At 39.1% G+C, this 27772-nt stretch overlaps 2 protein-coding genes across 2 annotated transcripts in view; both read right to left on the bottom strand.

Moving 5' to 3' along the window:
• LOC116129992 (probable LRR receptor-like serine/threonine-protein kinase At1g06840) overlaps positions 1-27772 on the bottom strand; it is a 73623-nt gene that overhangs the window by 33065 nt on the left and 12786 nt on the right.
• LOC116129971 (probable LRR receptor-like serine/threonine-protein kinase At1g06840) lies at positions 277-18880 on the bottom strand. Its single transcript, XM_031415712.1, has 19 exons — positions 18787-18880; positions 17938-18091; positions 17741-17812; positions 17569-17640; positions 17219-17362; positions 17063-17134; positions 16812-16886; positions 4448-4516; positions 4256-4324; positions 4088-4159; positions 3861-3947; positions 3575-3643; positions 2352-2854; positions 2000-2158; positions 1618-1901; positions 1439-1490; positions 1101-1351; positions 809-943; positions 277-723 (listed from the first exon to the last, which is right to left on the bottom strand). The coding sequence occupies exons 1-19, from the start codon at positions 18878-18880 to the stop codon at positions 373-375; spliced, it is 2784 nt and encodes a 927-aa protein (XP_031271572.1). The 3' UTR covers positions 277-372.

The raw sequence follows: 27772 nt of genomic DNA, 5'->3' as shown, positions 1-27772 counted from the left end.
ATATTAGGTTAAAGTCTAAACCTAATATGTCTTGCATCCAATATTATGGAGAGAACTCACTCTTAAAAGCTAAAAAAAAATCGAGTATTCAAATAAAAAATATACACCATATATAAGACAAAAGCAAATTTCTACGATAGTAAAATTTAATATGATTCATTCCTTCGAAGTTCATTTAACTCTTGTGTGGAGTTCAGTACTCAGGAAACATAATGAGCCTGCAAAAACTCTAATGAATATACACTGTTTCACTAATATATATAACTATTTCAGAATGGAATTTTAAACAAGGGCAAGATCCAAGTTACATATTCCTCATGCTAAAACTACTACTGCACATGAAAAACCATATTAAAACTCCTTTTCAGGGTGTTAACGAGGTGAAATGGTGGGAATGACACCACTCACAAGGTCACTGCCTAGTACATTAGATGAAAAATATTGATCCCTCGTCATGAACGATGAAGAAGCTGATGCTGATGTTGATTTGCTGCCAGAATGCATTGAGGTGGATTCAGAAAATGTGGCATCAGTTTCTGGTATCATCTTCAGTATGGTTTCTAGCTCCCTCACTACATCTGACATGGATGGCCGTCGTTCTGTCTTGTCATGGCAACAATTGAGGGCCAAAGCTAAAAACCTCTGGATGCATTCAGATGGGCAAGACCCCATTCTATTGTCTATGATGGAGAGCATCAAGCCCGATTCACGAGCTACATTCACCTGGATATAGGTTTCGTTTTCTCGTAAGAAAGGTATGCAACAGGGAATAGATATTCAGGAAAGAGTTCTCTGTGTTAGAAAGTACCTCGCGAACTATGTTTTTTCCATGTGATATTGGTTGCATACCCGTCAAGAGCTCCAGGAGTACAACTCCGAGGCTATAAACATCACTTTTATCTGTCAACTTGTGAGTTAGAAAATATTCTGGATCGAGGTAGCCCTGCATGTACAAGATCAATAAATATGTAACTTGAGGCAGGAATAAAAATTGGCCAAGACTTACAATGAAGTTGGATATTTGTTGAGAAAGATTAATTTCGAAAAGCTTTATGATCCTTGAACATGTGAATGAACAATGTTAACAGATTCAAACTTACTGGTGTTCCCTTGACAATTGTGGAAACATGAGTTGGCATGGTTCCTTCATCATCTAGGACCGGAGCAAGTCGTGAGAGTCCAAAATCAGCAACTTTAGCAATAAACTTGGAGTCAAGAAGTATGTTGCTGGCTTTGATATCTCGGTGGAACACAGGCGGGTTTGCTTCAGTATGGAGGTAAAGAATCCCCTTAGCTGAATCTAATGCAGTGCGGACCCTCATACCAAAATTAAGGCATGCTTTAGCTTTACCTGCATTTGATCTTCAACATCAAATTTTGAGCCCGGAAAATAAAAATAGAAGGGGTTAATAACCACAGATCCTGAAAATTTTCATACCAGAAAGCCAGTCTCTCAAGGTGCCATTAGGCATGAACTCATACACCAGCATCTGCAGAAGTACCAAGAACACAAGCAGGTAGTTCATATCTGTGATTTAACAAATTTTTATAGACCTAATTTTTTCTTGGGTAAAACATCCATAAATCAGATATGTCTTGGCATCTAGAAGAACATACCTGCTCCTCTTCTTCATCACAGTAGCCCAACAAAGAAACCAGGTTCCGATGATGTAACCTTGACAATAATTTTATCTCAGTCAAGAATTCTTTTTGGCCCTGTAAAGATCCTTCTTCTGCTCGTTTTATGGCGACTACTGTATTGTCAGATAAAATGCCTTTATAAACCTTTCCATAACCTCCTTGACCAACTTGAGTTGAGCGGTTAAAGTTGTCAGTTGCCGATGCCAATTCTTTGAACTTGAAGCCCTTCACTCCATCAATTTTCATTGAAACCTTTGTGGCTGCAAAGCATAAGGAACTTCACACTTCTTTCCCAATAGTATGTTAATATTGAAGGAGTTGCAGAAATCAATATAGGTAGTTGTATTAGAAAACTCACACATCCGCCTTCTTGACAGGGAGCGCTGATTTCTGGCATGTCTTCTTGTCATCAGAAATGTTACGGCTGCAGATATTACCACAGCACTGGCAATGGCTGCTACTACAATTGCTGCCAAAACACCTTTACTAATACCTGTCCTTTGAGTCTCAGGATTTACTGTAGCAGTGAAGAAATCATAAGTATAAATTAAGACAGCATTTATCATTGCAACATGCAGAAAGGCAATTAAATATAAACAGAACTACTAAATCTATCAATTCCAAGCTCAGTGTATCCATAGTAAAGTCTACTTAAGGCTAAAGTTTTTTTTAGAACAAATTAAAGAGCAATGGCAGGCTTAGATACATACTACTGGCATAAGGTCCCAGGAGAGTGAAGTTGAGCAGCTCATAAGGTCCAAATAGGTCATCACCAGGAAATTTCCAGGATGTAAATATGTCTCTAATTCGCTGCACCTCACTTGTATTAAACGTACTTGAGTTGGCATGAGGAAACAGCTTCAAATACATCCTTAGACGAGGTCCTTTCTCCCAAGCAATTGAATCAACTGATAGTTGATAAATGCTTAAGTTGAGAGAACTAGTCACGTATGCTTCAAAAAGGTTGGCATATGGATCGAAATAAGAGAAACTAGGACTTTTCAGCCGGTATTCAATTCTCAGAGGTGCTGCACAGGTACATAAATCACCAGATGCTGGGACATATTCGTAGAAAATATCTGTAGGACATGCCTCAATAGGACATTTTGAATTGGTGGAATTTGTAATTGTCTCATCGTCTTCTGCTTCAGAATCACAGAATTGGTCTATGTTTGGTATGTTTGCACTTGTGCAGATAGGATTGCCGCCGAGCCTAAAAATAAACCGCTAATATGGTGAGAAATGAGTGGCAAAATTAAGGACCAATATGCAGTATAGCTTTTCCATTAATAAAGTATTTGTAGTTTTCATGATGACCAGAATAACTGGAAAGAAAATAGAAGATTAAACAGTAAAAAGGACAAAAATCAATAAACAAATACACTATAAATTTTCTCCATGCATTTGCATGCCGTTTCTAGGACATTGAATAGAAAGAAATTATGCCGGACTTTGAAAAGGAATACTTGCATGGTTCATTATTTGCCAGGGGCAAGCAAAAGCTGATAGCTATTTCTTAGTCAAGCAATAGTTATCTTGTCGATACATCATACAATATTCAAACATTAGAAAAGCTAGTTGTATCATTTCCATCTCCATAGAGATATGCTTGTTGGCCTGTCCTATAGCAGGTCATTATGAGCAACAAATCTAACCACTATACAGAGGCATAAGTTTATAAATTTATCTATTTAAGCAGATTTTATATTAGATTGTTAGTAGACAAACTGAGTCCTTGATTGTCGCACATGCAATGCATCAAGATAAAATCACTCAAGTTCAGAATCTTGAAATTGCCATATCATTAGTCTGGTTTTTATGAAAATGTCATACCTGCAAAGTCCAAGATGTCCAACCATGCAAAATCCTCATTCATGCAGTGTAATTAACTAGCAGAACATATAATGATGTATATAATAAGAAAGCAGCATACCTTAGTGTGACATTGTTTGGAGGATTTAGATCTCCTAAAACGCTTGAGAAATTATTGTTCCTCAGATCACTGCATTTTGAATGTACAAAGATAAATGATTGGCATGAGATATGGTTTACAGAGCCAGACTTTTAAAACCGATGAAGCTCACTCCAAAAATTAACAAATAAGAAAACTTAATTCAATTTCAGAATAATGGGTTGTCAATGAGCCGTTGTAAATCAGCAGGGAATCAGTGAAGCATAACAGCAAATAATAACTCAAAGTTTCTTTTTGGAGATCTTACAGTGACAGTCTAGCACTTGAACTCACGGACATGTTCTGCCATATGCTAGCCGGGATAGAACCATCCAAAAAATTGTTATCAAGTGACCTGAAGTAGAAGATAATTTGAAAATCATATTTAGATTAGATAATTCAATCATCATTAAGAAATGGTCTAAATAATAATTCATAATTGTAATTCCAAAACAGGAAATGACAAGGAATAATTAGAAGTAAATATATTCTCACAGTCTCTGAAGAGAAGGAAGATCTGAGAAACTTGCTGGGATTGATCCATTAAGACTGTTTTCTGACAGATCACTGCAATGACAAAGGTAAAATTACTCTGACATCCTCTCCATTTTACTTATCTATTTTGAACAAAATGAGTGATAAATTTATGATGCCATTACATACATGGTTGTTATATCATCAGAAAGCTTATTTGATGGTATGGGTCCAGTAAGCTGATTCCTGCTAAGATCCCTGTCACATGAGCCCCGTAACAATTGAATATAAGTTAAATTTTGTAGTTATCTAGAATGGAAATAAATAAATCAAAACTCAAGAGTTAATGCATCCTACTGAAAGTGAAATACTCAAACTTACAGATAGTAAAGCCTTGGAATCCTGCTAAGATCAGGAACGGCTCCCTGCAAGCTGCAATTTCTTAGACTTCTGCCAATTTTGGGAGAGAAAAGTGAAGCAGCATCAGCATAGCATATTTTTTATGTATGGCAGAAACAAATTATCATTTTGATGCTGACAACAATAGTGACCAAGCAGTGCTAATTGCAACCTCAGGCGTCAAGGTTCTCAAATATTGTTGATACTTGATTTTGACACCGACTAAACGCACATGGGAAATGCTAAGTTGACTTAGAAAACACATGTGTATGGGAGATTGAAATGAGTAAAAGATGAAGAAACAATATTTAAAGTGGTTCGGATGCTTAAATAAGCGAATCCTATGTCCACTAGTATTGTATTAATATATGAGGTCAGGTCACGCTCGGTGAGCTGACTAACAAGTGATTACAAAAGAGAGAGAGAGAGAGAGAGAGAGAGAGAGAGAGAGAGAGAACATGTATGCTATTCCAGAGAGAAATTAGCTAATCCCACAAACGGGAGAGGAGCCCTCTATTTATAGTGGGATGAATCAAGGTGATGATTACTGGATCTGGGAGTGGGTTAGGCTGCTGTGCAAATCCTTTCTTGTGTCTCGTTGCTCACCTGTTCAAGTGATTTACTCAACATGTGCAAGGATTAGACACGTGGAGCACCTCCAGCCTTTCGTTATTCTGGCGCACACCCGCTGCACTGGTAGGAGCATGTTGCTCATGTCAGCACGCAATGTGACTGCGTTTGAATGGCTACAAGATTTACCTAAGCTCTGACTGCTTATGTTGACAGGGCTCTGTGTCAGCCCTACTTTTTCAAGCATAACAGAAGTCCTCCAGTTTTTAAGGTTTGAGAATCGAACCTTGGAAACTACGTAATTATGCCTTGATCTGATGTGTCGAAGAGATGCTGGTCGATCCGACCTGGTTGCAAAGAGATTGAGAAAACATTTTCATGCAGGTGACCTGGAATGATCTTTACTCAAGCGTCAACGACCTGCTTTTTAGACCTTATCCAGTGCCATAATGGTGATTTCGACCTAAGCCGAAGTTCAAGACCTGTTTACACTAGCAGGATTTTTATTGATGGCAAAGGATCACGTTGCTTTGCAATTGATATATGTCGAGTCACGTCACCTTGTGATTGATGCAAGACGAGATCGAAGAGTCACGTCGCCTCTCGACTGACATGAGACGAGATCGAAAAATCACGTTGCTTCGCGACTGACACGAGATGAGGTCGAAGAATCACGTCGCTTCACGACCGATACGAGATGAGTTCGAAGAATCACGTTGCTTCGCGACTGACATAAGGTGAAGAGTGTTTTATGTAACGACCTCTTCAGATATTATCCGTTGCACTTTTGTAACTGATGCATTGATGGAACACCTTTTGTTTTGACAGACGTGTCTTGTGCGCAATAAGTGCCAATCATGTGCATTAAATGCGAGCCATGCTGAAACGACATTCCCTATCAGCCCATTAAATGCGGTCATGGGCGCATTTAATGTGGAGGAGGGAAACGAGCCATCGCTTGAGTGTTTCAATGAAAGAGAATGACGATTTGGTTTTTCGAAGTGTGACGGTCACTCTTCTTTGCTTATTCGTGACACGTGGTCGCGATCAATGGTCAGATGCGTTTTCTACCCAAACGTCATCTGACTTCGGGAAACCAAAGCGCCACTTCCTTCACTATAAAACCCTAAGCTCACTTCAGGCAATGTCACAATACTCACCTTCTCAGAGAGAGCAAGAAACTTTCATGAGCCTTGGTTCTTTGTCTTTTAGAATGGTGCGCTTTTGATATTCGAAGCAGGAGGATTAATGTTCTCATTTCAAGAGGCAAGGATGGTCCCTTTGCCACTTTTACTATTATTTCGTGTTTTTAATAGTTGCCATGCGATGACAGGTTACCGGTAGTTGATCGTAGATGAAACATTCTCCTTGGGTTTGAGCCATTGATGGTGGCTCTAAAATATTCTGTTAGGGTTTTTTTTCTAGGGTTTAAAGGAGGAAGCTTTTATTTTTTCCTCCACGTCATCATACGAAAAAGTGTACGACGACTGAGTGATTCCTGCATGTCGCTTTTTTCAGACCATAGAGGAATGGACTCCCCAATGACCAGAACCGAGGAGGGAACCAGCTCGCCTATGCAAGATGCTCTAGCAGGCGCCCCTCAAGAGATTTTCTCAATGATTAATGCTGAGGAGATTCAAAAGGTGGTAGACCAATACGCTTTCAGCTTGGAGGTCTTCCATCATAGGTCATACACAGCTTGGAACCCGCCAAAAGGAATGGCGATGATCTCCGAGAATATCTTTAAGAGTGGAGGGTTGATCCATTTCTACCCTTTTGTCAAGTCAGTCTTTGATCATTTTGGGATCACACCGCTGTAGCTCACGCCAAACGCGTACATGATAGTCGTGGCTATGTACATCTCGTGTGGCAAAAACAGATTAGGCAAGCTAACCGCGTTGGAGCTTGGTTGCTCGTACACCTTGAAGAAAAGTAAGGACATAGACTCCTTTTACCTTTCCAAGCATCCTACGATGGAAGCCGGAATACATAGTTACCCGAGCAACGTAGGATCGTACGAGACGAAGTTCTTTTTCTTTTGATACGTGTCATTTCCCATTTTCGGGAGCCGAGTAGGTTGTCCTTCCTTTTTGAGTTTGCGAACTTACTTTTGTTCTTCGCTAACGAGCTCTTTGTTTCTTCGTAGTTAACAAGATGACTAGGTTATCGATCCTCGAGGATCTAGACAGAATCACTACCTTTGGTTTTTCTGCCCGAAGAGAGTCGCGATGCAAGGCTGCTCGTGACAACCGCAAATTTGTGGAAGTATAGTTTCTTCAAACCCAAAGTGACCTTAGAGACCACATCGAGTAAGCTTCTTAACCTTAGCCTGTTTTTTGATTCTTCACACAGTAAACTGTTTTGCTAACGATGTTCGCATGTAACAACCATGCCTCCCAAGATGCCCAGATCGCAGCAACCAAGGCAGTTCTCGTTCCCCCGACTAGCATCACCGGATTGGTTGGAGCAGCTCCCTGTGGTCCCCCCATTGGAGGGACACCGATGGGTTCTCCTATTTGACCTGCAGGCACTTCCCAGCTTTCGGTTGCTCGCTCGAAGTAGAAGACAACGACCCAAAGGCCCGAGAAGATGAGGCAACTTTAGATCGAGGAGTCGGAATTCGAAACCGAGGGTCTGGGCATCCAGCTCGAGAGGTCATAGCCTTACCAAGCGTTCCACTTGGGAGGGCCATCCAAGGGCACAACCGGCATCTCTATTGCCCCTAAGGGTCCGCGATCAAGGCAAAGGGAGGCCGTAGGTCCAGGAAGGAAGTCGGGCAAGGAGCCCGAGGGGGAGACTCTACCTGCTGCAGGCATGGGTACGCCCATGTTAGACTCGATGGGCTAACTTTCATAACACCTACAGCTGGTAGTTTTCACACTGCTGGAGTGTGGTGCAACACCCCACTTGAGGTACGTAGCTAAGTTATGGTGTATTTCTATGAGTATCCTAGTATGAAGCAGTTATTACATTATATAGAATATATATTATATATATATATATATATATATATATATATATAATATATATATATATAATATATATATATATTATATATATATATATAATATATATATATATATATATATATATATATATATATATATATTATATATATATAATATTATATAATATATATGTATGTATATATATACATATACATATGTATATATATATATGTATATATATATATATATGTATATATATGTTTATGATTTTGAGAATTTTTGATGAAATTGATGAATTATTGATGAGTTTGATGATTATTGATGAATAGAATTTAGCCATGAGAAGTGGTTTTGGTTGTATGATGATTAATTGAAGTTTGGTTAAAGTTATTTTGAGAAAAATGTAATAACTGCTTCATACTAGGATACTCATAGAAATACACCATAACTTAGCTACGTACCTCAAGTGGGGCGTTACATGTGGGCTCGCGGAGGCATTCGAGCAGTTCGTGGCCTCCAACCCCATAGACCTGATATCCACATCCTTCCAGCACCTAAGCCAGGTAAAACGAGCTGTCCTCAGCGAGGACTTATATTTGCTTTTTCAGTAGAAAATAAACTAACTCTTTATTCTTTTCGTTGTGCAGCCTACTCTCTATGCACTTGTCCTTGCAGAAAGTCCAGTTGGGGGGCTGCGGAGGGACTAATCGAGTTGCAGGAAGAGAATGTGCGGCTCACGTAGGAATTAGAAGCCGTATGAGCAGAGAGGGACTCGTCGACCGTTCAGGCGAACCAGTATTTTTCTGAAAAGAACGCTGCTCTTTGCACGGTAGACTTTCAAAAGGCCGGGCTGGAGAAGCACGTAAAGGAAGTGAAGGAGCTCCAGAGGATGATGGCCAGACTCATCAGGGAGGTTGGCAAGAGAAAGCAAGAGCTGCAAGCTAACTCCAAGCGGGCCTTATGAGCAGAGCGGGAAAGGGGCGAGTTGTGGGAGACCACTGAGAAGCAGCGATGAGCACTTGAGGCCGAGCTCCAATACACTTAGGGCCGTGTCACTTTGCTAATTGCGGAGATGCAACAGTAGGAGTCGAAGCTCGAGAGCAGGGTTACTGAATGGACGATTCAGTCCATCTTCACCCTTCGGTCAAAGAACCCATAGATCAATCTGTTTGACTTTCTCGATGAGTACTAGGATGCTCTTGCTACCATGGCGCGAGTCGAGGATGAGGAAGCAACTCAGTGACCTGACCCGGAAGAAGGGCATCCAGAATATGTCCCAAAGGAGCCCGCACCCGAACAGGTGGTCGGCGACTAGCCCGAGATGTTGAGGTCGCCCCTCCGGGACTTGGGGACGAGGACCAGTGATCCGCTCTTGTAGTCTTTTTCCTGGTTGCTTATGTATTTTCCCTTTTTAATAAATAAAGACATGGCTTTCTTAATCTGGAGCACTTACAATTTTCATAGCCTATATATATTACACATGAGATCGCATTCTAACTATTTACAATAACATTGGTAGAAGTCTATGCGAACAGAATTATATATGTAAAAATGATTACAAAAGAACTTGTCTTATTTACAAGGATTAAGAAAATTAAAATTTTTACAAGGAAAAATTGAGTTCGGAATTACTGATAATATGGTCGAAGGTGCTCAGCATTCCAAGCTCGCAATACTTCGGAACCATTTACCCTTTTAAGATGATAAATCCTCGATCTTATCACTTTGGCAATGCGGCATGGGCCTTCCTAGTTCGGCCCCAAAACTCCCGTACTTGGTTCTCTTATACCAAGAAGGGCTTCTTTTAGAACGAGGTCGCTGACCTGGAAGTCTTTTCTTCTGACCTTAGAGTCAAAGAACCTTTTCGCGCATTGCTGAGAGGCTACTATTTTTAGCTGAGCCTTGCTGCGATGTTCTTCAACTAAATCTAGACTTACGTGCATAAGCGCCTCGTTGTCTGTCTCATTGTACAGGTCTCTCCAAAGTGAACTGGTTCTTACCTCCACAGGGATCATTGCTTCGTAGCCATATGCTAGCGAAAAAAGGGGTTTCTAAGATAGAGGTTCTCAGAGTTGTCCTGTATGCCCATAGAACTTTAGGAAGGTCATCGGCTCAATTCCCCTTGGTTGTGCCAAGTTTGGCCTTCAGAGTGTGCTTGATGGTTTTGTTGACAGCTTCAACCTGACCATTTGCTTGCGGTCTTGTGACTGAGGCAAACTTTTTATAGATACCCAGTTCATCGCAAAACTGTTTGAATTCCTCGTTATCAAACTGTTTACCATTTTCTGAGATGAAGGTATGAGGAATCTCATATCGGCACACAATGTTCTTGAAGACGAAGTCCTTAAGCTTTTTGGTAGTGATCTCAGCTAATAGTTCTGCTTCAACTCACTTGGTGAAGTAATCTACCGCGACCACCACATATATGAATCCCCTTTTACCAACTGGCATGGGACCAATGAGATTGATTCCCTACATATAGAATGACCAGGGGCTTGTCATGGTTATTAGCTGGTGGGAAGGAGCTCGCAGTATGTTTGAGAACTGCTGGCACTTGTACACCTTTTGACAAAGTCTTCTTGGATCAGGGGCCAATAATACCCTTGACAAGCAACTTTTTTTGCAAGAGATCATGCAGCTATGTGATTACCGTAGATCCCTTCATGTATCTTCCTCATAATATAGCATGCTTCTTCATTGGTTACACATCAGATGAGAGGGGCGCTGAACCCTCGCTTATATAGTTGGTCTCCGATAAGTGTGTAACGAGCAGTTCTTGTTCGTAAGGTCCTTACTTCGACCTCGTCGTTGATACTGAATGATGGTGATCATCTACGAAACTGATTCTGCCATATTTATGGCCTGTTCGGTCGAGCTGACATTGGGGGCCTCTATGAATCGAACATGAATGCTTTTTGGCATATCTGAATCTAGCGATGAGACTATCCTTGCCAAGGTATCTGCCAAAGAATTGCTATCTCTAGGAATTTGTGTGATCGTGAAGTGCTTGAACGGCTCGAGTGTGGCCTTAGCTTTCTTCAGATAGCTGATTATATTTTCTTTCTTGGCTTGGTATTCTCCCAAAATCTGGTTGATGACCAACACGGAGTCGCTGTGGATGGTGATCGCAGTTGATCCCATTTCTCTGGCCAATCTCAACCTAGCTAGCAGAGCTCCATACTCAGCCTCATTGTTGGTCACTTTGAACCCAAATCGGAGGATGCCGTGAATACGAGTCCCTTCGGGACTTAAGAGGAGAAGACCTATCCCGAACCTTTTCTTGTTTGATGATCCATCGACGTACAGGCTCCAGGTCGACAGGTTCTGAACAATTTCCTGAGTGACTTCGCTAGCTTGTTGCTCAGATTCCTTGATCAGATGATATAAAACTTCTGAGATGAAATTGACAACAGCCTACCCTTTGATGGTTACTTTCGGTCTGTACTATAGATCAAATTAACTCAGTTCCATGGCCCACTTGAGTAATTTACCCGATGCCTCTAGCTTTTGGAGGACTTGCTTGAGCAGGTAGTTGGTCATTACATGAATTGTGTGGGCGTGGAAATAAGGTCGCAACTTTCTCGAAGCGATTAGCAGGGCATAAACTAATCGCTTCATTTTTAGATATCGCTTCTCGAGATCTAACAGACGTTTACTCGCGTAATACACTTGCCATTGAACCTTGTTCTCTTCTTGAACTAATGCTGCACTAACCGTGTACTGAGAGACAAACAGATATAGGAGGAAAATTTCTTAGAGAAGAGGTTTGGACAGAAGGGGTGGCTTTCCGAGGTACTCTTTAATGCTCTAGAATGCCTATTCGCACTTGGGAGTCCACTTAAACTTTTTATTGGCCTTGAGGATGTTGAAGAACGACAAGCAGCGATTTGTTACCCTTGATATAAAGCGACCAAGTACCGCTCTTCGCCCATTGAGGCTCTAAACTTGCTTTCAGTTGGTTGGGCTCTTCATCTCGAGGAGAGCTTAGATTTTCTCACGGTTAATCTCTATTCCCCTATTATTAACCATATAGCCTAGGAATTTCCCCGAAAAAACTCCGAAGGAACATTTAAGGGGTTTAGCTTCATTATGTACTTCCAGAGGATGTCGAATATCTCAACGAGATGTTCTATGTGATTTAAAGCGACATGTAACTTGACTAGCATGTCATCAACGTAGACTTCTATCGACTTCCCAATCTACTCGGAAAACATTCGGTTAACCAGCCACTGGTAAGTTGCGCCAGCATTCTTTAGGTCGAAGGGCATGGCTCTGTAGCAATATAGCCTCTGATCTATAACAAAGGAGGTATGCTCTTCGTCCGACGCATACATCAGAATTTGATTGTATCCCGAGTATGCGTACATAAAGCTCAGCAGCTTGTGCCCGGAGGTGGTATCCACGAGCTGGTTGATTCTTGGTAGGGGAAAACTATCTTTTGGGCATGCTTTGCTGAGGTCAGTGAAGTCAACACAGGTTCACCATTTGCCGTTGGACTTCTTGACTAGAACTGGGTTGGCAACCCAGCTCGGGTAGAGCGCCTCCTGGATAGATCTATTCTGAAGGAGATTATCTACCTCAATTTTCAAGGCAGCATATCGCTCCAGATCCATCGCGCTTCTCTTCTGACGGACCAGTCTGGCCTTACTATCAATATTCAGGGCATGGCAAATGACATCCAAGCTGATCCCAACCATGTCAGCATGCGTCCATGCGAACACATCGATGTTTTTTCTGAGAAAGTTGGTCAGGTCATTGGCGAGTTGGGGGTTGAGATTGCTTCCAATCCTTAAGACTCGACTTGGCTCACCCTGGTCGACCGACACTGCAGATAAATTCTCAACTAGCCCACTGGAAGGGCATTCCTGGATACGAGGATCCATATTATCCTTAGCTCGACCAGGCTGTGGCTTGATCCGACTAATTGTCATTGCCTGCTCGGGAATACCATATGGGATGCCTTTCCCTTTGCACGCCATCTGCACTGCCCTTACATAGCAGTTGCGAGATACGCGTTGAGATTCGCTTACTTCCCCTATCCCCATCGGGGTGGGAAACTTCATCTTAAGATGGTAGATCGAAGTGACCACCTTAAAGTTTCTTAGTAGAGGTCGCTCTAGGATGCCATTGAAAGCGGACGGGCAGTCTACTACTAAAAATTCAGTGATCTTGGTTACCTTGTTAGAGTCACCCAGCGTGACTGGAAGCGAGATCGTTCCCTTGGGGATTAGGTGATCTCTTGTAAAACCATACAAGGGGATAGAGGCGGGCTTTAGGTCGGCCTCATCCAACTTCATTCTCTCGAAAGCTTGTTAGAACAGGATGTTCACAACACTTCCATTGTCCACCAACATTCTATGGACGTCGCAACACCCTATTTGTGGTGTAATGACGAGGGCATCATCGTGGGGATGATGTAATCAAACTGCGTTTTTTTCAGAGAAGGTGATTTCCTTCTCTCTGCAAACCTTTAGTGGTCGTTGCGTTGTGTTCATCACACTGATGGGATCATGATGGGCCGTGCGAGCATATCTTTCCTGGGCACCTCGTGAATTCCCTGTGAGGTGTGGTCCCCTAAATATAACTCCTACGCTGTAAATACCCTTACGACCACGATGCTTCTTGCTCGGTTCCTTCTGATTTTTCTCTCTCGAGGGAGCAGAGTCATCAATATGCTCTTTGAAATGCCCCTGCTTGATAAGATCCTCGATTGCCTGTTTGAGAGCTTCGCACTCATCGGTGTGATGCCCATTATCCCGATGATAGCGATAATATTTTTTACTGTTTCTGGCTAAAGGGGGATTTTTCATGGGCTTAGGCTTTCCGAGCATGCCGGCCTCTTCTGATTTGTCAAGAATGGTTTCTTTTCTTTTCGCTGATCATCATTAGCCCATTTGCGATTGTGACGAGGAATTGGAGCATAAGATTTTTTGGGCTCAAACTTTGGTTTCTTTTCTTTTCGCTGATCGTCATTAGCCCATTTGCTATCAGCCCTCCTGTTTTCCCCCTGACTAGGTGCAGTACAGAAGTGCCGAGGTTGTGGCGGTGGAGTGCCGCCATAGAATTCTCAATATGGAGTATTTCTCCGCAAGACTGTAGAAGCAAGTGAGGGAAACATCATCCTCTGACTGTAGCTCTTTCCACAGATCCGTCTGCGGACGAACTCTCACGATGATGAGAGTCTGCACAGATTGCTTGAGAGTGTGTGCTACTTTATGGAGCTCTCTGTGGAATATGTCAATGTAAGACTAGAGGGATTCATCCCTCTCTTGCCTTATGTTGCTGAGGTAGCTCAAAGGCATTGAAAACTTTCTATTTGCTTGCAAGTGTCTCAGGAACGTCAGGCTCATCTAAGGCCATGAGCTGATCTATCCCGCTGGGAGTGACCTGAACCATTGCTTAGCATGTGCAATTAGAGTTACTACCAAGCAACGGTACTTTGCCAAGTCAGAAACTTGATGAAGTTCCATCAGGTCATTGAATTCATACAAATGATCCTGCGGATCAGAATTTCCATCGAGCGCCTACATATCAGGCATTTTGAACCTTGATGGGAGAGGGGCGGCTAATACTGCTGGAGAAAAGGGAGACACCTTTGGGACCTACCCTCGCTCATTTTGCTAAGCCTTTAGCTGATCTAGAGCTCGCTGCAGCTTCTCAATCTGAGGTAGCGGAGCTACCTATGGATCACTTTCCTTAACGTAGGTTCGACCCTTATGGTTATGGTTGACGAATGACCGTAGGTCGGATTCCTCCTTTCCTCTGTCGACAATTCTGGCCAATCTAGACACACACTGGTTAGAGCCGTGTGATGGCACTACATGATTCAGGGAGCTTTCTCGACCTCTACGGTGTTGCGAATTGACCCGCGGATTGTGGGAATTTCCTGCACGATGATCGGAATCATCATTTCGGCGATAATGAGAATCTCCCTGCCTTGCACTTTTCTGGGAGTGTTCGCGTGACATGGCACGTGATGACTCAGGTCACGATATGTCACCGAGCCTTAATGCCACAGGTTTTCTACCAGGGGCGCGGTCGGTGTTCACTGGCCCTTCGAAGCGTCTAGGCCTGTTGTTCGCCACTTGCTTTTCCTTTCTTTGACACGCTACAGTGCGCGTGGCATGGGCTATTGCCCTTTTCCACGCTTTCGTGCGACCTGCATGCGTTTTTTGCGGTAGCACCGCATCATTTGATTCGGGTGGTGTGACCCGATCCAACCGGTCTAACCTTTGGTTGACTGTTTGGAGAGTATTGTCGAACCTCTCCAGGAAACTCATGATGGTTGGGTCAAGTCGCGAGCTTGAAGGGATATCCCCCACTGTATTTTGTGGGACTGAGGGCAACTCGGGAGAGATGTCCTCTTATACCTGGGGGATCTCTTCGTTACCATGATTGGTTCGCTTAGACTCGAATCAGCAAGCCATTTGCTATTATGGGACCGATTAGTCAGCGATTCTCCTGATGAATGATGAATACTAAATCAGACTCTTCTTCTAACGCCAAATTGTTGATGCCTGATTTTGACACCAACTAAACGCATGTGGGAAATGGTGAGCTGGCTCAGAAGAAATACGTGTATGTGGGATTGAAATGAGTAAAAGATGGAGAAACAATGTTTAAAGTGGTTCGGATGCTTAAGTAAGCGAATCCTATGTCCATTGGTATTGTATTAATATATGAGGTCAGGTCGCGCTCAGTGAGTTGACTGACAAGTGATTACAAGAGAGAGAGACAGAGAGCATGTATGTTATTCCAGAGAGAAATTAGCTAATCCCATAAACGGGAGAGGAGCCCTCTATTCATAGTGGGATAAATTAAAGTAATGATTACTGGATCTGGGAGTGGGTTAGGCTGCCGTGCAAATCATTCCTTGTGTCCCGTTGCTCACTTGCTCAAGTGATTTACTAGACGTGTGCAGGGATTAGACACGTGGAGCACCTTCAGCCTTTCGTTATTCTAGCGCACACTCGCTGCACTGGCAGGAGCATGCTGCTCATGTCAGCACATGATGTGGCTGCATTTGAATGGCTACAGGATTTACCTAAGCTCTAACTGCTTATGCTGACAGGGCTTTGCGTCAGCCCTACTTTTTTAGGTATAACAAATATCAACCAGGGCCAATATTTGAGCATTGCAGAGGTACTTCAGGTTTCAAACTCAGACTGAAGTTAACTTTTAGTAGATCCTGCTTTTATAATCAATTCATAGAATGTCTTCTTTCGGAGTCCTTACAAGTTACACTTGCGACCTCTACCAAATCGAGTTGAATCATTGATTCCTGTAACATTTCTAGGTATACTAAAGATGACCAATTAAAGAGACAAAAAGGAATAGAATTTAAAGTAAATATGTGGACCTAACATTCTGATGTTTCATAAAAACATACTTTAAAGAGACTCTCTGAACAAATGGCCGTATTTCCACTAGCTAATTGTCATTATTCGATAGATAAATAAAACGACAACTAAAGCAAGGTCATTATATGTGCGTTCAAAATTAACAATCTAAATTTTTAAAAAAGTTGGTTTGGACATCTGATTTATTCAAAATCAAGTTCGTAACTAAAGTATACTGATCTACAATCCATCATCAAACAGCCAAAGATATTGCAACCTCAATGAGGTGAGTGTATCTCTCTTTCCTTCCAAGACTAATTCCCAGTACTGTCTTCTTTCTAAATCCAAGTAAGAGGTCATCTGACTAGATTTAAACAATCACAGGTCTTTTAAAAAAATATTAGATCTAAAGGCCAAACAACATGCATAATTATCAGTAGAACAATGTAAAAACAGTGCAAAAGGTGAACAGTATTCAGTAGCACTTACAATTTATATAAGCTGGAAAAGTTTTCGTAAGTGGCTGGAATTTCTGTCCCACTAAAGTTATTGTTATCAAGTTGACTGCAGAGAGAAAAAAAGAATTTTCAATATGATAAACCATGTTGCCTGTACACCTAACTCCATTAATGGGGTTTAAAATTCCTTCCATCAAAGAAGCAAATACAATCAAGCCGATATATGGGAATGAAGATGAAGTAAAAATAAAAATTACGACTATGTGGGGCAGAGGAACATACAATATGTGCAATGTCGGCAACTCTGAGTATTCTGGTGGGAGAGATCCAGTCAAGTTATTATTATCCACAAGCCTGCAAGCATATGTTAATGAACTACAAATCATCCGAACAAGAAGCAGAGAATATATAATAAAAGCAAAATCTGTATGAACTCACAAATGAAGAAGTCTGGATAAATTGGAAAGCTCAGGTGGAAGTTGACCAACAATTGAATTGTTGTTCAAGTGACTGCAATATTCAGATATATCAGTAGAAAAAATGAGTGGAACAAATATAACTGCCTTGCCGAATGGAACTAGCCTATGGATTGATGATCTACTTGGAGTCTATTCAAGTTTGAAAGCTTGCCTAGCTCTTCCGGTAAAGATCCTGATAATCTGTTTCCATTCAAGAGTCTGCACACACATGTACATCACGTAATATTAAACCAACACAAAGTATATTGTTTCAAATAGTATCATATTTGGATGTAAATAATTTAATAAACACCTGCATCTATAACTTACAAGAGTAGTAAAGATGATATATTCCCTATCTCCTTTGGTATGCTTCCTGTCAGATCATTCCACATGAAATCCCTGCAAGCAGACAAAATCGAGAAAAGCATTGATTAACTTGGAAGATAAAAGATATAATTCAGTTTTCTCAAGATGCCAACTTATGTAAATTTTGCCTCACAATATTCGAAGACGAGATAGCTGGCCAAGCTCAGGCGCTAAACTTCCCGAAAGATTCATGTTCAGGAGATGCCTGTATCGAAAATAAGTGTTCAGTATCATTAATTGTCACATCTTTAGAATTTAAAGATTTGAAAAATCATTGACAGCAAGATAGCAAGCATCAAAATGGTGAAAAGGGGTATGGAAAGGACATACAGATTCTGAACATGCAAGTAACCATCAGTCTCATCAATTGTGTCAAAACATAAAACTCCGGTCCAATTTGATAGGCATGGATCTCCCTCGTTCCAGTTTCCGAGATGGTTCATAGGATCAATTAATCTGTTCTTGACTGCCACCAATGCGCTGACTGCAAATGGACATGAGCAAATATAAATATAAAAATCATGGGATAAGGCAACTTCTAAATTCACACAGCCCAACTCCTAAATTCAATTCTCTTTTCATAAATGATTATCCTTGAAATAAGATGTCACACTCACATACACTACTTATAGCAGTATGCCATCTTCTCGGAGCAAAACATTGAACTTCAATAAGACACTTAATACTATTTTACATATTTTCAACCTAAAACAAATGGAATAAACATAAATTAGTAGATTAATTTTTCACTGTTGCACTTTTTCTCACGGAAATTTAATGTAGTGCTGTTATATATTTTCAAAATTTGATCTCATCTATCATCTGCTGTAGAATTTGGTCAAGATTTATGGAAGTTAAATTAGAATATTTTAGAAACAAGATATTCCAAGAATAGACAGAACATAATGAAGCAACATATTTATTGGTATGCCTTCAAACATTTGACTGAATAGTGCAGCAAAATTGGCGGCTGCCATTTTCATCTGGTATTCAAGATAAAAAGTGGAATAGTGCAGCAAAATCAAAAAGAAAATTAATACATATCTGGGAAAAGAAATTGCGTATTATAAATGCATTAAGAACTTCTTTAGATGAGAAAAACTAGATATCAAAACTTAGTACTGGGAGACATTGAAGAAAACTGAAAAGGAAAAACTCTAAACTTGCAGTAAGATTCACCTTCTGAAGGATCTGTAATCTGAGCAACTGCAAAAAGCACCAAGTAACCGTACAACCCCGCATAAACAAGTCCACAAAATCTCATCCCCGTCATCTTGATAATCTACAAAAGCAATTGACCAGAAAGCAGAAATAGCAAATGGTCAATGATAATTTGGCATTAACAGAACATTTACTTCCAACAAAAGAGTGAGCATTTGAACCCCAGAAGAACATTTGGCTGTAGGAAGCATGTTAAAGGGGAAGGTGAACAATCAACTCAAGTTTCCTATCAGAATGCTAAGTCTTATAGAATTACTTAGCTATCATTAATTGACTTTTCTTCTTCCTAAGTGCAAAATAAAGATCATTCTAGCCAAACATGAATCAACCTTGATGCTTGAATCCAAAACTCAATCAACTGAGGCCAAGGGGTCCTTGGGTGTTAAAGCTGAAAGCAAATTAGCACAAACCGAGCCAAAAAAGTTTCTGATAAAATGTTGTTGTCATGTATATCATCATAGATTTTCGTGAACTGAGGAAAAAAATGGTTTCTGGAAGGCACAGTCGTCATGGATAGTTCATTTAAAAACCCCAAAAGATATTAAAACTCTCTGTTTTCTTCATAAAAAATATGCGACAGAGAAATTACAATAAAATAAGCAACAGTTGGCCCTTTTGTTTTCATATTCGTGTGAGAAATGAGAAGCTTTTGCTTCAGTGTTTTTTTTACTGCTACAATGGATGTGGACTTTTTATAAGTTTACCTGCTACACAAACCACAAGAACATAAATTATTATGAAAAGAGCAGAGGGACGTATGGCGCGTGCTCTGAACGTGAATCATGAGTGGATCGTACTTTCATTATTTCAGACATTGAATGTTGAAAGTACAAGTGTTGGGGCCACGTGGGGAGACAGTTAACTTTTGTCTCAAATTACTGAATTGGCCTTCCTGGCGGCCATATGATACAACCACGATTAGCCCTCAAGTGATCAAGGTTGTATTTTTTTTATCAGGGTTTTCAATGGAGCAAGTTTCAAGTACTCTGTTAATTACGTTGAAAAAGGAAGAAATTGTCAAAGACCAATCCTTCAGATTTGGTTCCCAGTAAACATGATTTGAGTGAACCGCGATTATGTAAAGTTCAAAAGTAAATCTGTGCAACGAGACTCAAGTCTATTCAATTGGACTCCCATTGTAACAATCGCTACACATAAAGCGAGAATTTTCTAACTTTACTGTGACTTTTGCCATGTAATGGTGGATATGGGTGTAAAGACTTCTTTTATATTGGAGGAATAACAACTAATTCATTTTATAGCTAGAAAGATATGTTGTTACGACAACGGGCAATAATTAGACAATCGACCACATTGAGATTGAGTAGTATGTGTGCATAATTATAAATATTCAGTTATGAAAGAATTGGTGAATCTGTAATGCAAGAACACGAAAAATTTTTAAAATGGTTCGGCGGATTAGAACCAAAACTATGTCCACTATTATATTATTGCTTATGTTTGTTGTATACCCAAAGTGATTATAAGAAGGAAACACGTAATAACGAGCTAAGATTCTCTCTCGGTGATTTCCTATGCTTGTATGAATAATAATCGATCGATCCCCTAAAACGGAGGTGAGACCTCCCTTTTATATATACTGTCTGATAATGGTTGGAGGTTGATATTATGGGGTGGATTACATGCATAATCCCCTATAATCAAGATTTGAATGAATTTCCGCTTATACTTAAGTCTGAACACCTATACTTAGTACTATTGAGCTTGTTGGAGAAGTCATCTGCTATAGGAGCGACACGCAGGATGATTCTGACGCTAGATCTCGGTAGGGTTTATAAACAGTTGGCATGAATCTAGCTATTGGAAAATCATGCACAACAAGATAAATGTTTGAAAATTGTAATTATTTTAGATGAAGATAAATAACATGATGAGATGAAGATAGTAACATGATAGAGACCAATTCCAATACATGTGAAGTATTGATATCGAAATGATAACAACTTTCTTAAGAAAATATCACGTATCAATTTAGATTAAATCTAATAAACATATTTTAAGTGAAGAATGATTCCATGAAACTTAATAAATCAGTATGGGATCGGATTGTTTTGTTCATAGCAAATTTTTTTCTTAGTCCATGATAATAACCCTTCTATAGCACAATTAGATGACCTGATGATAAAAGAATAAAGAGATCCAATATGAGTTTCTGAGTTTAAGTCTCTCCAGAAACTAATAGGGATGACCATTGAAGGGATTTATCTGGTCGTTCATTTCAAGGTCCCGAGAAATTAGTTAAGCCGTACGTAAGCTGATCTGAACATCCAGATCATAAAAAAAAAAAAAAAAAGAAAAAAAAAGACCATTCTATGGTGGATACTGGTGCAAAGACTCTTTCCATATTGTTGGAAAAGCCACTAATTCACTTAATAACTGCATATCCATTAATTATACATGTACCCAGTTGGCCATTTCTTAAAAGCTCCTGTTCTTGGTGCACATAAAGTCAAGTCTACAGATTTTATAGCCACTCAAATGGTGGCCATTTATGGTGTGACCTTTCTGAAAAATGGTGGCATAAAAATATTAATGTGTAATTAGTTTATTAATTTTTAATTATTTTTATATCCTTTAAATTTATTAATTTTATAAATACCTTAAAAAAATTTAAAAATTAATAAAAACACCCTTATCAATCCATACTTGTCAGATTTTGGCAACCGTCATCGGTGGTAGTCAGAATCTATCATAACGGCATATACCACAGTTGAAACTGATCGATAATTCATCGATCTGGTATTTTCTGACCAAATCCATAGTGGATCCGGTAGGAAAAGGCCAGATCTGGTCGTTAATGACGGTCATATCTTTGGCCATTGCTAATGGGCAAAGATGGGCTTTTACGGCTGTCGACAGCCACATCTAGTCGTAGATCTGGCTGGAAAATGTCATATCGACGTCATACCTGCCAAATTCGACCAGTATGTGTCGTTATACAATTTTTCGGCTAGATTCCGACGGTGGTGGCCGAAATCTAGCACTATGGGTGGTGGGATGTTTTTGTCATTTTATAAAATTTTTATATATTAGGGTGTTTAGTTAAATTAGCAAACCTAGGGGGTACTGTTATCATTTCATATACAAGATATATAGGAAACAACAAATGAAAATGTGATAGAAATGACTCATGATAAGTTGTACACATACTATGTAATTGACTTCGGAGTCAATGAAGAGGAAGCTGTCATAATTATGTGGTTGTAAGAATTGAGAGAACACCATTTAATTAGGAGTAATGATATTATTATTTATTATATTATTATATTCTTTGTAAATAATATTTAAGGAACCTAAAACATGGTTAAGATAGTTCACAAATGAACATTTTATTTAGCTAACACAAAAAGTAAAGTATTTTTTAAATTAGACCATAACATAAGTATTTTTTAAATTAGACTATAACATAAATCCAACGAAATAAATATCTCAATGTTTTGTACTCTACAAAATAAATTAGTTCACAAGTATTTTTTTTAATTACCTGTGTTTTTGTTTATTGAAGAATCTTCATTAATTTGTCCATGGTTGATGGTTATGTTGCTCGTGAGATGGGGTGATTTTCTTTTGATTATTTAAGCTGGGATTTTTTGGATTTTTTGTTATTGCATAGTTATGTTGGTTTACTGTTGGTATAGTGTTATTAAATTGATGAGAAATTGAGTTGTTGTCAATTACGAATAAAGCCTAAAAAATTCAATAAAGAATCAAAAGAATACGAGAGAAAATGTGATGCGATTAGTGTTAGTAAACGGTCCCGTATATGTAGCGGAACAAAAATAATATAACAAGATCGTTTACATGAGCCAAAATCAAGGGTATAATTTTACAATTCATATTAAATAAAATCTGCAGGAAAAATACAGATGAGTTTAAAGAAAACAAACGCACGTTGGAGGCTCCTCCAAATTTGTCGACGAATGTTTTGCTACCGATCCAAGTGTAGGATCAAACCTGTGTAGTCCACATGAAGACAATCTCAAAAAGAATCAAAGAGAGATTTGCTAGATCCTCTTTGGCTTTAAGATTAAGAAGAAAACAAATCAATTGAATTGATTTTTGATAAAAAATGTTTCTGCCGTGGGAGTGTTTTGGAGTGGCTGCTGTGTGTTTTTAATTTCAAAAAGAAATCAATTAAATTATTAATTAACACACACACTTTTCTTTTTATAGTTAATCAATTTGCCTTAATCCCATACAAAATAGGCTTGGGGTCCAACCCAAACGTCCTATGTTGTCAAACACTCCCAATTAGTATTTTATTTTTCTATCATTATCTCAATTAAAATCAATTAATATATATTTAAATATATATATTAACATTTAACAATAATGATAATATATTTAAATATGTACGAACACATATTTAAACGTAATTTCACTTATTTATTTTTTTTTAACAAATTAAATAAAGGCTACGACCTTAGCAAATTTAATTGCACTGTAAAATTACCAAAATACCCCTTCGCCTTAAAAGACGAAAACGCAATTCTTTCTTCTTGGATCTTAAATTGTCTTCTATGTGTGTGACCCATAGGCTCCTCATCATATCGGCAGTGTATAGTATCGTGATTAACACCAATCAATCATATCACTAATACATAGACCAAGATTGGCCCCTAGCAAGGCATCATGACCACTCGATAGATTCGGATTCAGCAAAGTAGCTACCTGTCAACGATATGGTTACCGTATAATTCGATCATTTCATCATACGTTATCTCGACGAGACGAAGGCATAGAAATAGTGTCAACCTTCGGTTACTCTCGATATTATTTATTCAGTTTCTGGACCAATGACCCGTATTATAAACTGGATAGAGCAACAACTCAATCCCACTGTGGCCACAGTTTTAATGTCATTGCCATATACTGAATTGCGCCGTGAGATAACTTTCTCCCTTACCCGGGAGTGATGAATCCTTTGTCAATCCACCATAGTCTTGATACACTCCTTGATGCAGCCAATCACCACCGTATTGACAGCTCTGAAAAGAACTGCCTTAGGCTAGTGTCAAACTACACCAATCGGTGCACAAGACACTTCGGTGATCTCAAGTGTAAGGATCACATGCACCATCATTCGTTAGAGGATTTGTTCCCTAGACATTAGGGTTACCATCCATATGAAATACTTTGGTGGGTCAGTCTAGTGAACTTGCTGCGGTGTAATCGTCTACAGCAAGTACCCATGTGTTGCACCAGGTTGTCACCAAACAACCTTAACAAGGGAGATCAGTCACTGTATTTTGATAGGATCGTTCAATACTATGATACCTTTACCGTATTATCTGTGCCCTTATTTCAGAATAATATTAGGGCTACGGACGTTTTTAGAATGGCCATCATATGTGCTCATAGGGTTCTCATTATCAAGATTTGAAATACGTGATATCTTCGTTACGGTTCTATTATTTTAAGGATATATATTAATACATATTGCAATAATAATGATTTTTAGAATAAAATATCGTTTATTGATTAATAAATATTATTATAAAAAATCAATTGACGGTATCTCCTCTGACAATCAGAAGATGTGGATGATGCCCATTCCTGAAGTTACAGAAAAAGATTAAAAAAAAGAAGAGTAAACGACATATTGCCATCCAAGGTTTGATGAAATCTCAAGTGAGTACCACAAGTTCTATTTATTCCAGATCCCCACCCTTAAAGTGACGGAAAAACGTTTGATATAACGATAAAGGGGCAAATTGGTCATTTTACATGGGCGGTGCACGTTAGCAGACCACTGCCGATAAATTTTTTCGCTCTTTTTCCGCCGATTTTTCCACCCAAAATCACCCTTGTCACCACCATTTGACTCCTCCAATCCTCCCCTACAAAACCCCTAACCTTTTCAGCCACGGCAGCTCACCGTTTGCCGTCCACCGCTTCATCGAAAAACGGCCGAAGAACACGAACTCTCGGTCGGCGAATGACGATGAGACGGCTGCTGGGGACATGGGGATTTTATAGATCTAGATACGGTGGTTTCATTGGTGGTGTCCAATTGGATTTTCACCGCCGGAATCGACCGGAATCTGGTGAAGAACATCAAAACCCTAAGTCTAACGGTGCTGGCGATTGGAGGGGCAAATGAGTCGGGAATTAGAGGGGTTTTGGACGATGGAATACGGGGAAGGTGATGGAGTGACCAGGACGTTCGACGTCGTCGGAAACAGCCCAGATCGGGCTGTTTCCGATGAGGGTGTGTAATGACTGAGGGTGTTTTGGATATAATTTGAAAATAAAATGGTAAGTTTTATAATTCTAATAAATTAGGGGTTAAAACATAATTTATTAATTTAGGATTAGGGGCATTATGGTAATTACACGTCTTAAACCCTAAAAGTTTATAACACTGTTACTTTAAGGGTGAGAATCTGAAATAAATAGAACCTGTGGTACTCACCTGGGATTTCGTCAAACCTTGGGTGGGAATATGTCGTTTACTCTAATGAAACCTACCGACCATAACAATTGATCTTGATTGATTGATATTTGACAGAAACCCTTTAATTGAATAAGACAGATTAGAGTAGGTTCCAAGGAATAAACCCAAATTGATCTTCTTGTTGGAGATAAGATTTTATAATATTTTTAATGATAATAAGAACCCCAAGTTTTGACTACGGACGGTAGTTATCGAAATCTGATATGGGTCGGTGGAAATATTTTTATTAATTTTTAAATTTTTTTTAAAAGTATTTATAAAATTAATAAATTTAAAAGTTTTAAAAATAATTAAAAAAATATAATAATATTTTTTAAATAATATGTCGAATAATATTTGAAAAGTGAGTAAAAAGAGTAAATAAGGATAGCATTACCGAAGAAATAATAGGACAGCAATGAATTTCATTTTGACAGAAGAAAAAAGAAGAAGACAAAGTACAAACAACCTTTATAATTTCAATGACCCACCATGTTCCTTGCCGAATTAAAGAGACGATGGAATTCAGGAGCTGCCAAGAAACCAGTGCTCTCAATAATTTGAAGTGTTCAATGTGCAAAAGGGTCAAGGTCTTGAGATATTTTCTTTTTAATTATCAAATTTTATGAATGTTGATAGCGCGTTCAATGGATAAAAAGTTTACTTATTATATATTATTAAAATTCATAATAAATCCTACCAATAAATATCTGAAGGTGCGCTTGGATCTATATTCTTACTCATATTCCCCATCATACTCTCCGAATATTGTTTGACACATTATTTGAGAAATATTATTATTTTTTAATTATTTTAGACTCTTTAAGTTTGTTAATTTCATAAATACCCCTAGAAAAAAGTTTAAAAATTAACAAAAACACCCCCACCAATCCATACTTGAAAGATTCCGGCAATCACCGTCGGTGATAGTCAGAATATGTCACAACAGCATATACCACGAACGAAACTGGCCAATAATTCGCTGATCTGGCCTTTTTTGACCAGATCCATAGTGGATCTGGCCAAAAAAGGCCAGATATGGCTGTCGTTGACGGTCAACGACGGTCAAATCTTGGCCATCGTTAACTGACAACGACGGCCAAAGATGGACTTTTGCGGTTGTCGACAGCCACATCTGGCCATATCGACACCATACCTGCCATCGACCGGTATGTGTCGTTATGCAATTTTTCGGCCAGATTTCGACAATGGTGGCCGAAATCTGGCACTACAGGTGGTGGGGGTGTTTTTGTCATTTTACAAATTTTTTATAAATTAGAGTGTTTAGTTAAATTAGAAACCCTAGAGAGTTTGTTTATAAATTTTTAAATTTTACCTTGTAATACTCTCCTATTCAACTACCCAATATTATTCCCAAAATAATAAAACAAACGGACCCTCAATGTCTTATATCCTATGAATAAATTAATTCACAAATATTTTTTTTTAATCATGACTTTAATCTTTTATTTATTTAAAAATGGTGTGGATTGAGGATTTCTGTAGAGTGCCTTTGCCATTTCAATGTCAATCAAATTGTCAAGGGATACTGTTGTCATTGCATATACAAGATGTAGATGCAAAAAAATCTATCGTCATGAAAATAGGGTATGATCTCGAGAGATTGAGGCCACTGACAATCCGCTAGACCTGCACACATGAAAGTACAAACGTGAAGCTTTCGGAAAACATTGGGGTGGTGTTTGTCGTAGGCACTCCGACGCTCAAGTTAGCAAGGCTGAAAGAGATTATTTGATAAGAATTAAGGAGATAAAGAGTTACCAAGAGTCTTGTCGGGCGCGAGGACTAAGATGGAGGCATCGGGTTCTTAGGAGCAAGAACTTTAGGGGTAAATAGATGGTTTTGAGTAGTGTAGATTAACTATGGGAGATTACATACTTAATGAGAGGGCAAACCTTTGTTTTTATAGTGAACCCAAAGGGTTGGAATCCTAGTAGGACAGTGAGTCCTCTTTTTTGGGAGATAATCCATATCAAGAAAGAAATATGATTTCTTGACCTTATCAGATTAAGTTTAATAGTTTAAATAAAATTTGGAATTTAAGTAAGACACTAAGTCCTATTTTGGGAGATAATCCCTAGCATGAAAGACTGTAATAACTTCTTTCTACTCAAATGCTCATAAAAATACACTTAATAAAAATACATGTATATTAACAAAAAGTAGTTGGGCCCAAATTTTTCTTTACAAATGGTATACATTCTTTACATAATGCAAAATATCATGTACAAAACTATCAAAATGGTGGACAGTGTAACAATTTCTCTCCGCTTGCAGATGTCCATCTGACCGCATCCTCACCTATTTCTTGCAAAAACATAGAAAACAACGGGATGGGCATAAACAATGCTCAGTAAGTAAATCCTCTACTTCGCTATCCCTATGCTTCATTTCCTAGTTCTTTCCTTACTTTACTATTTTTCTCCTTTCTCTTTCTCTCTTTGTTCTTTCTATTTTCTTTCTCTT

The sequence above is a fragment of the Pistacia vera genome, unplaced genomic scaffold (assembly GCF_008641045.1).
Source record: "Pistacia vera cultivar Batoury unplaced genomic scaffold, PisVer_v2 Contig216, whole genome shotgun sequence".
Taxonomy (NCBI): Eukaryota; Viridiplantae; Streptophyta; class Magnoliopsida; order Sapindales; family Anacardiaceae; genus Pistacia; species Pistacia vera.
This window is presented reverse-complemented; position numbering and strand designations above follow the sequence as displayed.

Excerpts from the sequence above, each read along its gene's own strand:
- LOC116129971 (XM_031415712.1), bottom strand. The coding sequence starts at position 18,880 with ATGACGGGGATGAGATTTTGTGGACTTGTTTATGCGGGGTTGTACGGT. Across the intron at positions 17,813-17,937 it reads TACTTGCATGTTCAGAATCT|GCATCTCCTGAACATGAATC; the intron begins GTATGTCCTTTC and ends TTTTCGATACAG. Across the intron at positions 2,159-2,351 it reads CCTGGGACCTTATGCCAGTA|TAAATCCTGAGACTCAAAGG; the intron begins GTATGTATCTAA and ends TCACTGCTACAG.